The following is a 13764-nucleotide window of genomic DNA, read 5'->3' on the forward strand; positions in this document are numbered from 1 at the left end:
ATGTAGTGTTAAAAGTTCTAGCGGTAAAGTCAAGGTAGTTTTAAATGTCAAATCATTTTATATTCAACAATATTTTTAAGGTTTCACAACGAGCATGATTTTTTACAACTTTTTAATTACGGATTTACACTTTTCTTAACTTAATTATTGTGTTAGATAATATAATAAGTAATATTAAGAAGAAAAGGAAAATTTCAAAACACTAGGAATTTGATTAATTCATTGCTGAGATAACATAATGAATATTTTTTCGGATAAGTACAACTTATCCGAAAAAATATTATGAAATAAGAAAAATCTTAATTTTGGGCTAGTAAAATTCTGCATAAAGTCAAGTCTTTGACCAGTGTGTGTTGCCAGTGATGGTATACGGATCTGAGACGTGGTCGCTTACTATGGGCCTCATAAGAAGGCTGAAGGTCATCCAAAGGGCGATGGAGCGTGCTTTGCTCGGAGTTTCTCTGCGTGATCGAATCAGAAATGAGGAGATCCGTAGAAGAACCAGAGTAACTGACATAGCCCGCAGAATCGCTAAAATCAAGTGGCAGTGGGCAGGGCACATAGCTCGTAGAGAACAAATCCTATCTCTCTAAATTTCTCAATTAATTTCTTCACAATTCACGAAGTTAAAACACTATTTCAACCATATTTTGTATGAAATTTTTGAATTACGGACGAAGACAGGTTGTTCTATCGTGTATAGCTACATTTTTAGTAACCCTAAACTATCAGCTGTTGGTTTGTTTTACTTTTAGGGTTGTCAACACTTTATTGCATAAATGGTGGCAAATTTAAAAGTTTCGTTAATTTTGGGACACCCTTTAAATGCGAAAGTTTGGATGTCTGGATGGATGTTTGTTACTCTTTCACGCAAAAACTACTGAACGGATTTTGATGAAACTTTACAGTATTATTCTTTATAACCCAGAATAACATTAGGCTATAATTTATGACGATCTGTGAAAAACTAAATTTCACGCAGTGAAGCCGCGGGCAAAAGCTAGTATTACATAAATGAAATCTATAATAATGAATCCCAAAATGTGTTGGTAAGCGCATTAACTCAACAATGCCTGGACCAATTTTACCTATTCTTTTTTTTCAAATGTTCGTTGAAGTCCAAGGATGGTTTTTACGGCGAGATTTGCAAAATTTTACCCCTAAAACGAGGTCCATGCGTACGAAGTCTCGGGCGGCCGCTAGTTAATAATATAATAACTACTTCTAGCTTCAACTTTAACGTACTAAGCCTTATTTTGTACCTTATAATATCTTCCTGTACAATTTATGTGTCTCCCTGGCTAATGCGATTATGTTTCAATGCAAACCATTTTTTTCGTATGTACCTAATTAGTTACCTAGCTCCTCTTTAGTCATCCTGCAGCTGTGCGGCACGGCTGATGCTTGGACGTATTCCACACTTTGATCACCCATCAAATACCCGAACCGAAACCATTTAGAGCACCTATCCATATTATGAGCAGGTAATTTTCGTGCAATTTTTATATCCATAGGTATCTAAGTGGAATAGGACAGGTGCTATTTAGGCGGGTGCTCAAAATGGAATATGTCGATGCTTGGTTGTTAATAGGGTATGCAAAACCGAAAGTTTATCAAAAACCGATTTTTTTTTCGGTTTCCAAGAAAAAAAACCGGTTTTCGGTTTTTAATCGGTTATTATCGTTCTATTTTTTTTTTCAATCAACTAGTAGTTACATACAGCGATTTGTTACGTCCTGTCCGTTTTGTGTTAGATTACATTATTTAAGAGAGGGTTATAACAGTTTGATAAATTTAGCTTATTCATTAGGCATTATATAGGCACATAATGAATAATGACTTGACTTACTTATGGTCCTATGTCCCCTAGATGGGGTAGAGGGCGTCCACAACAGTCCTCCATCGCGTTCGGTCTTGAGCTATGTGTTTGATCTCGCTCCAAGTCTTGCCGATCTTCTTCGCCTCGTCTGCCACAGTGCGCCGCCAAGTTTGCTTGGGGCGACCACGTTTGCGTTTTCCTTGGGGGTTCCAATCCAGAGCCTGCTTGGGGATGTGATCGGGATCCCTTCGGAGAGTGTGGCCAATCCAGTTCCACTTGCGGCGCTTGATCTGCTGGTCGATCGGAATTTCGTGGCAGCGTTCCAATAGCTCGACGTTGGAGATTTTCTCAGGCCAGTATATGCCGAGAATTCGGCGAAGGCAGCGGTTGACGAAGACCTGCAGCTGGTGCGAGATGACCTTGGTGACCTTCCACGTTTCACACCCATAGAGCAGCACGGATTTAACGTTGGACCCGAAAATTTTGATCTTGACCCTTCGGGTCAGTTTCCGTGACTGCCATACGGGGCGAAGTTGTGCGAAGGTGGCTCTAGCCTTGGCAATGCGTGAAGTGATGTCCTCTTCGGTACCTCCAGTCTCTGACACGACGCTCCCGAGGTAGGTAAAATTGTGGACACGTTCCACATCCTCTACACCAATCCGTAATGGTGTGCAATTCCTCATTCCAGATCGCATCTCTTGGGTCTTCCGGCAGTTAATTTTGAGCCCCGTGATGCCCGCCTCTCGATGTAGGTCATCAATTTTGGATTGCATATCGTGATGCGTGTGGCTCAGCAAACAGAGGTCATCGGCATAATCTAAGTCTTCTAAGACTCCGATTATACCCCACTCTATTCCACGCCGTTGGTTTTGATATGCACGACACATGACTCCATCCAAGACTACCAAAAAGAGAAGCGGCAAAAGCAGGCAGCCTTGCCGGACGCCCGCATGCACCTCAATGTCTTCGGAGATAAGGCCGTCGTGAGTGACTTTACAAGAATATTTCTTGTAGATGGCCTTCAGTAGATAGATAATTTTCGGCGGGACACCAATGTCAGCGAGTCGCGACCATATAGCAAATTGGGCAAGCCCACTTTAGCGTATCAAAGGCTTTTTCGAAGTCTACAAAGGTAAGATAGACTTCCCTTTGCCATTCTGATGCCTGCTCCAAGATGATACGCAAAGTATTGATCTGGTCGGTGCACGAGCGGTTCGGGCGGAAGCCAGCCTGTTCCCTACGCAAAAGAGGTTCAACGGCCCCCGATAACCTATCCAAGATAATCTTGCAGAAAACCTTTGACGATATCGAGAGCAAAGTGATACCTCTCCAATTGCTACACTGGCTTAGGTCCCCTTTCTTTGGCACAGTAATTAAAAGCCCCTTATTCCAGTCGTCTGAATAATGAATAAGCTAAATTTAACTCAAGGGATGGTAGTTTATCTCCATTGTACGTAATAATTGTCAACGAATACGTTTTAAAAAATTCATTTTCATTAAAAAATCTGAATCGCGGGGTGGGTCATGTCAGGTGGCGGGCGCGGGCGGTACGAGTCTTAAATAATTATCGGGGATTCCCCGTTCAAAGGTAAACGACGGAGTAACCAAGTGACAATGTTGCCAAGTTATAAATTGTAAAATAACCAAATATTCGTCAAATATCAAAATACCCAGGTTATATTATAATAAAATGATATTTCTTATTTATGGAATTTGTTACGTGTATACAGATAGAAAAACCGATTTAAATCCGGGTTTCGATTTTTAAAACCGGTTTTAGAATTCGTCGAAAAAGAGCGGTTTTTCCGATTTTTCGGTTTCCGATTAACCGGTTTTGCATTCCCTAGTTGTTAAGCCTCGTAGGGAATGGCTGACCACTACCTGCTTTTATAGCGTTCAGGAATTTCTGGACATTTTGCATGTTGTAATTTAGCATTAGAGCACTGTATTTTACAACACTATGGGTGGGTTGCACCATCTTACTTTAACTTTGACAAACGTCAAAAATCTGTCAAAATCCATACAAAAAACACCGGTTATCGTTATAGTTATGCTCAAAGTTAGGTGGTGCAACTCAGCCTATCTGTTACAACCTATTTTTTTTGCAAATAAATGTCTTTGTTTTTTGGAAAAATGTTTCGAATGTCGTACGAGGTTCTAAACATTTTTTTTCTTTCGAATTTCATACTATTGATTGACGTTGCCAGACATAATATGAGGTTTAAGTTTTTAACCATAGGCCAGTAGAATTAAACACAAAAATGAATTAAATCGGAAATAATTCCTAGTAAAGATTTTAGTGCTTTAATGGCTTCATTAGTTGCCCATAAAGACTCTCCTAGGTTTTCGACTTCGACGGAGTTGTGCTTAAGTGGTGGGGGCCCCCGAAAGGGGCGCTTTTTCGGTTTCCGGTTATACCGCGTAAAGGACTTACCCTATCGAAAAGTGGTCTTCCTGACGGTTGAAGGGCATTTAATCCTGCATTAAATAAGACCAAATTCATATGTTTTGAACAAACCGTTCTCGTGCAAATGTTCGGCAAAGTAGAAAATATGTGTATAATTAATGACCCTCTCCACGTCCAATGGCTCGTTACCCGCAGGCTTCCAAGTCTTGAAAAGGAGTGCCTTAACCAGTGTAACCCTATCAAGGCTTACGAGCTTGATGCGCCTATCCTTGTTCGTCCCAGCCGTTCCTTAACTGCGGTTGCTGCACCTCTTCCTGGCACTTATTTTTCTATGTATAGTTTGTATGTATTTACAAAGAAAAGTATTTAAGTATATTTATATTCGTTGTCTAGTACCCATTACAAGCTTTGCTTAGTTTGGAACTAGAGGCGCAGTGTAAAATGTCCAAAGATATTATTAATTTATTTATTATAATTTATTTGATTGTGTTTCTTCGTTTTATTGCAGCATGCATAGAGTATTGTGTATTTTTGACGAGTTAGTTTCAAAGCCATTTAATTAATTTTATAGTTATGGAAAATATTTTTATAAAACTAATTCGGTTAATTATTCTATATTACTTTTGATATGACGATTAGACAACGACTACGTATAATTTTCATTTAATGATTTCCGTATGATTAATCTTTTGGATTTATTTTTTATTTCCGCCCTGCGTTACTGACCTACGCACGTCTTGACTATATTGACTAACAACGTGATTTTTGTTGAGCCATACCCGCCCTAAGGTAGATGTCGAAACTCCAGAATCCACTGAAAGCCAGTCTGAAGGAAAACAACAACTGAAATCAAAACTGTAAACAATAACATGCCATTCAAAAAGCACGTTTTATGAAATCTCAGCTGATTTCTTAAAGGACCAAATAATTGATTTTTTACTACATATTTCATTTTCAACCTTCAATTTGAAGCCGATCCAGTGCTTTAAAAGCATACTGTTTCTTTTGTTTTAACAAAGTCAAGATTCCTCGAATTTCATGGTACCTTCGATCGAGTACTACTGAGGTTCAAAAATTCCCTTGAAAACAATATTTGGTTTATCGAAAGAAGATAGGCTATTGTTGATTTTATCTCGTAAATTAACAAGTTTACCTTTGTACGCTTGAAAGCTTGAAAGCTTAGTATTTTTTAGGAAAGGACATCATCCATTTTGGTCCAAAATCAAAAGTGCCGGCCAGAAAATAAAAGTGCTGTATTCGGATAGAATACGTCCGCCTTAGCATTTATTACTATGGCACCAAAGCTGTAGCACCACTGTGCATCGTAGTATTTGAGTTCTAAAAATATATGAAACGACTGACTTTGATCTCAAATACTACGACGCACAGTGGTGCTACAGCTTTGGTGTCATAGTAACAAATGCTAAGGCGGACATATTCTGTCAGAATACAGCACGTTTTTTTTTAATTGGCCGACATTTTTGATTTTGAACAAAAAATGTATGAATCGTCGATGAATTTTAGATCTCAAATACTCGACGCACAGTGGTGCTACAGCTTTGGTGCCATAGTAACAAATGCTAAGGCGGACGTATTCTGTCAGAAGACAGCACTTTTTTTTATTGGCCGACACTTTTGATTTTGAACAAAAAATGTATGAATCGTCGATGAATTTTAGATCTCAAATACTCGACGCACAGTGGTGCTACAGCTTTGGTGCCATAGTAACAAATGCTAAGGCGGACGTCTGTCAGAAGACAGCACTTTTTTTTATTGGCCGACACTTTTGATTTTGAACAAAAAATGTATGAATCGTCGATGAATTTTAGATCTCAAATACTCGACGCATAGTGGTGCTACAGCTTTGGTGCCATAGTAACAAATGCTAAGGCGGACGTATTCTGTCAGAATACAGCACTTTTTTTTTAATTGGCCGACACTTTTGATTTTGAACAAATAATGTATGAATAGTCGATGACTTTTACATCTCAAATACTCGACGCACAGTGGAGCTACGGCTTTGGTGCCATAGTAACAAATGCTAAGGCAGACGTATTCTGTCAGAATACAGCACTTTTTTTTGTTGGCCGGCACTTTTGATTTTGGACCAAAAATATATGAAACGTGGATGATGTCCTTTACTTCAGTAGCAACCATAATTTTGTTTGATACTGCAGTGGCTCGTTGAGCCTATTCGCGTGCTTCGGGGTTTCGTACCTAGATTTAAGAAATCCTCTACATCAGTGTTTTTCAACCTGTGGGTCGCGACCCCCTGGGGGGTCGCCAAGCCTCTATAGGGGGGTCGCGAGAGGTCGTAAAAACTACCTCAGTAAAAAAACAGTAAAGTTATAAGGATAGATTTATCCGAAATCAAATTATGCAAATGCATAAATGTTGTATGGATTTAAATATTCGATTCCTACAAGATCTTTGTAACATTATAAAATGCATGAAAAAAAAAACGAGCGGTCGGGGGGTCGCAAAATATTTTTTCATACTATTCGTCGTCATGAGCAACATAATTACGCGCGAGCGATAGGGATGGGTAGCTTGGGGTCATTGGACGGGATTCTACGTGCTCACGGACCAGGCTTTACATACAATTAGAATTATAACTTTTCCTAACAAAATAAAATATAAGTAAATTTTAAGAATCTTATAATAAAAATCAATGTAGGTGATGTTTTTTATTTTTTTCGAAGGTTTGAGCTCTTTTGAAGGTTCGAGCTCATTAGAAGGCTCGAGCTCTTTTAAAGCCTCGAGGCATGGCTCCTCTGAGCCATGCCTCTGAGCTCGCAGCTCGTCTAAGCTCGGGGCACCGAGCCTACCGAGCTCACTGAGTCTTGCCATTCCGCCTCGAGGCTTCAAAAATAGGACTCGACGCCTCGAGTCTTGAACATCACTAATACTGATCAACTGCCCGACTAAACTATCGGCCGACGAAAAATCAACGGTGTGCGCCTACTCTTATGATCTTATCATTACTTGGATTGGAATATTATTAATTTACTTGTATTGACACGGCTAAACAGGCAAACCGCACGAAGCCACTGACAAAAACATAAATCTGGCGTTGAAAAAAGAATGAGGGTTTCTTACCGGCCTGTGTCGCGCAGCCAAGGAGGCGGGCTTGTGCGGTTGCAAAAGATCAAGTTTACTTTAAAATTTTTAGGTAGATTAATTTCGTAATTAAAACTTTAATTTCATTTCTGGATATTTGCAATTACGCATGCGCAATTACAAAGAAATTTGAATAGATAAATGTAATTTTACTGACATTGTGAGTCTTCCATTAACTTGGCTCACTTTTAGCTTGGTACACGGGCCAAGCCGCTGGATTGAATTATTAATTTTTTTTTCCAGCAACTGGGCCCGACTAAAACAAAAATCTGCAAGTGTAAGGGACACTTGCACTAGGTTTTAAAATGGACCAGCCGAAATTAAATACCTAAACATCAACAAAAATCTGCTCTAGAATCTTAGAGTGAGTAGCCAGTAGAGAAAACTACTGGCATCTTCTACCCACTTTATCAAAGAATGCAAGCCATCATTTAGCAGACGCCGATTTCTATAGATTGTCACTTGCAGTTTGAGTCGAGAGCTTCATTGCGTCAGTACGTTTCCTAGTAGTGAATGAATACTTGATAATGAAATCCTAATTTGATAATGAAACTACATTGCCTAGCGGTACAATAGACGTAAGTATGTGACTATGGAATCGAAACAATTCTTACATTTAGACAAAGGTACTTGTTGCCCTTTTCACGGTAAAAAAGCGTTTGTAAAGTTCCCTATTGTTAAAATGCCCAAAGAACTTTTGACTTGAGACTCATTATGCATTTTTTTGGTTTCAATCGGAGAGGGAAACTTAGCAGGCGTGCGTTAGAAGGGGCCAAAGGTTTCTTTGGGGTTTTGGCGAATTTATTCGCCAGTCGTAGCTTTCCCCAAGACAAGGCGGTCGCGACTCCTGCTTTTGCAACATTTGTAATGTGTAACAATTCTTGTAACACTTGAAATTTGATTGCTGGAAGCTAATCTTAGGCGGTCACCATGTGGTTGCAGGTTGTGCACGCATATGTTACATTATAATAATTGTCACATGTACAATGCACTTTTTATTGCATTTGTGTTTAGTAAAGTGTGAAAAGTAGTGTGTAAAGTGTTTTTTAAAAGCCTACTTGCAAAAATAAATGAGTTCTTTTTCTTTGGTTTTCTTTTTTCAAGTTATTCGGCACGGCGAAAGTTAACAATATTTCTATAAATTTTAAGTTAAGATTGAAATGGTTTTGTGTTATTTTTGTTGACGAATTATTGTCTTGTTGCAGTACGTAACTAACATGGATAATCTTGACGATTCGGAGAATAATGCCAAGGTGTCGGACTCGGCCTACTCGAACAGCTGCAGTAACAGCCAGTCCAGGAGAAGGTGAGTGTTTATTGTTCCTATACTATAATATTGGTGTATTGTTTATTTAAAACTTTTTTTCTTTTTTCTTGGCATAATGCTATTTAGACTTCTTAGTCTAAATAGCTCTTGCTAGTGAACGCCAGACCTACGTTATTTTATAAAAGCTGAAAGTTTGTCAGCGTATGTTTCTAATATAGGATAGAATGTTGGTGAATCATGAAGTTTGGGTCATCGTGGCTTTGGAAGCTATCCTAAAAAAACTGTCTGGCAAGGAGTTGGAACTGTCAAAACTGTCTGGCTGATGAGGAAACTACTTCTAATTATTGCCCGAATATTTTATATAAAAATCAGCTTTTACTATACAGGGTGTTAGGTAAATGGGTATATGAGCCGACACTAGCCCATGTTAACATGGTCATATAAATGGTCTGGTGAAGTCAGAAAATTGATATCTTCATTTTAATAATTTTAATTTCCATACTAATCGTATTTTATAAAATTTATTTTGTATGAAAATTAAAAAATTAAAATGATGATATCAAAGAAGAACGGTCACGTCCCATACAAAAAAAACCCAGACCCGACAGAAACGAGACATACCTCAGTTTTTTTGTCATGTCTTAGTTAGTTAAATTATATATTTTTTATATTCGAAATCTATGTATAACACCAAAATATTACCCTTTGTTTTTGTTCAGGCGTTATACAAAAACTAATACAAAATGCCTATTTATCACCAAAATTGGTAAATGTATGTACCTAAATGTCTATTACAGCTGCTATGGAATGTATCTAGGTGACCTGGAGATACAGCCAGATTATACAGGGTGGTTGGTTATACATATGGAACGATAAGTGATCTCACTCGATTATTTCTAAACTATACAAGATATCGAAAAACTATTTACTGATTCTGAAAGTGCTTCACGAGCTCTTTCGAATGGTACCAATAATAGGTTACAGATTATGGAAGCTGGTAACATTGAATTTTTGGATTTTGTAACTTCTCGTTTCCACCCTGTATAATCCGGCTGTATCTCCAGGTCACCTAGATACATTCCATAGCAGCTGTAATAGACATTTAGGTACATACATTTACCAATTTTGGTGATAAATAGGCATTTTGTATTAGTTTTTGCATAACGCCTGAACAAAAACAAAGGGTAATATTTTGGTGTTATACATAGATTTCGAATATAAAAAATATATAATTTAACTAATTAAGACATGACAAAAAAACTGAGGGTTGTCTCGTTTCTGTCGGGCCTGGGTCACAGATGACCGTTCTTCTTTCTGACTTCACCATACCATTTATATGACCATGTTAACATGGGCTAGTGTCGGCTCATATACCCATTTACCTAACACCCTGTATAACGTAAGCCTAACTTTTACGGTGGTTTTTTCTGTATATTCAATAGACTGTAATTCTGCTTACGTTATACCATAAAATCTGAAATTATCCGATAATTATCATGAAGCGTAATTATCTTGATAATTTCGAACCCTGGTAATGCCTAAAGGCATTCGTACAGCGAAGCGAACAAAAAAAAGTATACGCTTTCTTTCTAATATAAGTTTGATTTGATCAGCCGAGTTTGGCCGAGGACGGCCGATTAAAGTTCTGCGGTTCTGCCGATGCAATGGGGCGTAATGCTAGTATGCCGTAAAAGTTATCAAGTTTACCAGATTTTTTTTTCAAGATTTTCTTTAATTAAATTTTCTTCATCGTAACTTTCGATTGATTGAAGTGTTGGTTATGGTGGTACAAAGCAATAATTGCAAGAAAAACTACTCATTTACGAAGTATAATTTTTTCGTGCGTTAAATGTAAGTGGTTAAACTGGCTAACAAAATAATATCACCGTAACGAGTTTGAGAAGTGGTTTTAATGTAAAATAATGTCCGGAATATTAAATTACGTAAAAAAATGGTTAAATAATATGAATACACTATTTTTATCGTAAGTGATGTGTAATTTATTTATAACAGTTTTTATAATAGGTATGTACCTACTTAGGCACACGCGTGTTCCTATACGAGAGCATGGTGATTAAGATGTTTGTTTGACAGTGAGCAAATCCATGTACTTTGTATTCAAAATTCAAGTAAAAATGAGTCAATGCACATTTTTCCATCTTATTACATACACTTGCTTGTAACACGTGCTTGTATTTTGAGAATGTCTTTGACCAATCGTTCTTTAGCGAATAAAATTTGCATCAGTATTACGAGATGTTTAAATTGTTACAGAATGTAGTATGAATGTTTTTTTTTAAGAAAAATATTCTGTACGAATGTAATACTCGTAATTGTGTCGAGTAGAAGGGGGAAATTACAGATCGCTTTTGTACCATTGTTTTTCAGTTCTGGGAAGACCCTATAATGCTATAGACGGTTTTATTTTTGATTCTTCTGGGCACATATTCCAATTTATTGTCTGTATGAGACATGATAAAAAAATATGATTAAAAACTCCAAGTCACTATTGTGTGCTCCGTTTGTATACCTGTACTTCCAATTTAGTTTTCCAACTTAAATCTCTTGCAGGTTGCAAAAGTAGCTTTATTTAGTACTATAGTCTATCCAACATAGCTTGATTAGAATGACAGCTGTCATCAAAAGTAACGACATAACTTTGTAGTAGCGATCAATGAGAGCTAAATATTGGCGGACAAGAAATAATTCACGTCTGACCTACAAACAATATTTTCGACGACAGTGCTTCCAATAAAAATGATAATTTCATGTAAATGCAGCGTTAAATTACACCAATAAGTAGTAATTCGAAATTATAAAAATCAAGCTAGAGTATTAACGACGTCTCTACAAGGTTATCTCGAGTTACAAAAATGTTAGTGTTGGGACATATCGACAAAATGTCATATTAAATTAAAACTATTTTTTAAACATATTTAACAAATTTTTTTTCTAACTAATTTTTTAACATATTTAAGTCAAGTTATACGTTTTTCTAAATGTTCACTATTAAAAACCAAAAAACATTTCATTCTTAAATAATCAAACATCGGAAATCAATCACCGGTAATTTTTTGGGTATTCATAGCACCGTTGCTCTAGAAGAGATGTCCACCGCCCTCTAGCGAGAGGAAAAAACCACTGAAGAACACTGATGATAATGACTACGACTTAGGTTGTACACCCTTGACATGAATTTTAAATTTTACTGTCTTTAAATTTAAATCATAATTGTCATTTTTATGAATAAAGATATATGAAGAAAAATTGGGTGCATTTTTTCATATCATTTTTTCGAAAACTTATCGATACATCTATGTGAACCGTACGAAACATACCCATCACTAGTCACATTCGTTTGACAGCCGTCATTCTAATCAAGCTATATTGGATAGACTATAAACATGTTGTGTACGCTATTTTTGGATCTCTGCTTAGTTATTTATATTGATTTAATTTTATGGCTATGTAATGGATAGTGATCTGTTTGTGTACCCATTTTAAATAAAAAAAAATATCCTCACGTAATACATTTGACGCCTGAGAACACTGACCGTGGACAACATTATTTTATCAGACTGCATACGAATAAATGCATCCGCTCGGCGTGTTCAATGATTGAACGAGGGAGGCAGGTCATAATGCCGTATCCTGTCACGTAATAACCATTGAAGTAATATTACTACGTATAGAACAGACATCGCGAACAAAATATGTACAGTGCGGGGTGCGGGGCGGGAATTTGACGGACAGCTGTCAGTCAAATCCATGACTATCAAGTTTCATAATTTATGGCGATAAAATCTGCATCAGAAAATGTCGTACTTCATTGATAGGATTGCACGAATAGTGACGTTCCTGCGGTCGCCTCATCATAGACATTGTGAAACGATTGTGAAAATAAACAAATCGGCTAAATTGTGTTAAATTTTCATGGTGCTCAACAGCAAAAAGGTTCAGCTACTTACATTATTTTCTTTTATTATATTGTGCGGTTCCTGTAATGTAATCTAAGCTCCCCTCCGTTAGACTAAAACTAGCCCTCCTAGACAAGTGACAAAACGTAGCAGTTGAAACATTCGAAATCACTTCGCTCTGCCCAATGATATTACAGAACTAATAATATCATTGGCTCCGCCGTTTTTTGGTGTTAGTTACTTTCACTCTGTGATGCGATTTTAAAATTACAACTGGCGATTCCGAATTCACAACTGAGGGGACTGAGGCTAATCGTGTTACTTGGGTTACAAGTGCGTATGGGCTTCATACTGATGCTTAAGCCATTAATTATTTTTCTTCCCGATTAAAATCTAATGTAATCGATAATCGCCTTGAGACTCGTAACTGGTATTTTCTAATTCGATAAAAAAATTACCCATCTCTAGTTTAAAACTGTCATCCAACAGCGCACGAAATATTATGAGTTATAGATAATGATACCATTACAGAGGCGACACTTCGTTTACGTTTAGTTTCTGCCTATTGAATTGGATACTGTAAGGAAACATCGTCATCATCATTTTAGCTACTGGACGTCCACTGCTGAACAAAGGCCTCCTCTAATGAATTCCACATCGCCCAGTTGATAGTGGCCTGCACCCAGCGTCTTCCTGCTATCTTCAGTCAGTCCATCTTGAGATTTTGGAAAAATTCCCACTCGTCACGGTAGGAACAAAGCTAGGGATGACCCACGCCTTCACTCCAGAACCAATAAAATAACTTAAAGTCAGAAACTTTCAGTTATTTTATTGTGTCTATTGTTAACTATCTTAGTGGTTGAGTACACGTATAATAGCTGTGAGGTAGAAGTTACGGGACTATTCCCACCTCTCCTTTTCACCGCTGCATCTCCTATGTAGCTAGCACCTAGACTAGTTGATTTAAAGCCAAGGTATATCAGTTTTTAGGTAATGACATAGTGCATCTAAAAATGTAAAACTTTCTAGTTTTTTGTAACATTGAAAAATCTAAAAAGAAGCATCATTTTTTTTACCAAGTGTTTCTAAGAAATTTAAATGGAAGCTTTTGATGACAACGTATTGCTCACTTTTCAGCTGTCGAACGAATCACTTTTATACTCATAGGTCCTGTACATCGGTAGATTTGGTAAATAAATGAATCAATCCGGACTCAGAAACTAAAAAAATTAAA

At 37.3% G+C, this 13764-nt stretch overlaps 1 protein-coding gene across 1 annotated transcript in view; it reads left to right on the top strand.

Moving 5' to 3' along the window:
- LOC135086880 (period circadian protein) overlaps positions 1–13764 on the top strand; it is an 81051-nt gene that overhangs the window by 16581 nt on the left and 50706 nt on the right. Inside the window, exon 2 of the mRNA XM_063981712.1 lies at positions 8552–8652. Within this exon, the coding sequence (XP_063837782.1) occupies positions 8564–8652 (89 nt within the window). The 5' untranslated portion in view covers positions 8552–8563. The remainder of the gene's footprint in view (positions 1–8551; positions 8653–13764) is intronic.

The sequence above is a fragment of the Ostrinia nubilalis genome, chromosome Z, assembly GCF_963855985.1.
Source record: "Ostrinia nubilalis chromosome Z, ilOstNubi1.1, whole genome shotgun sequence".
Taxonomy (NCBI): domain Eukaryota; kingdom Metazoa; phylum Arthropoda; class Insecta; order Lepidoptera; family Crambidae; genus Ostrinia; species Ostrinia nubilalis.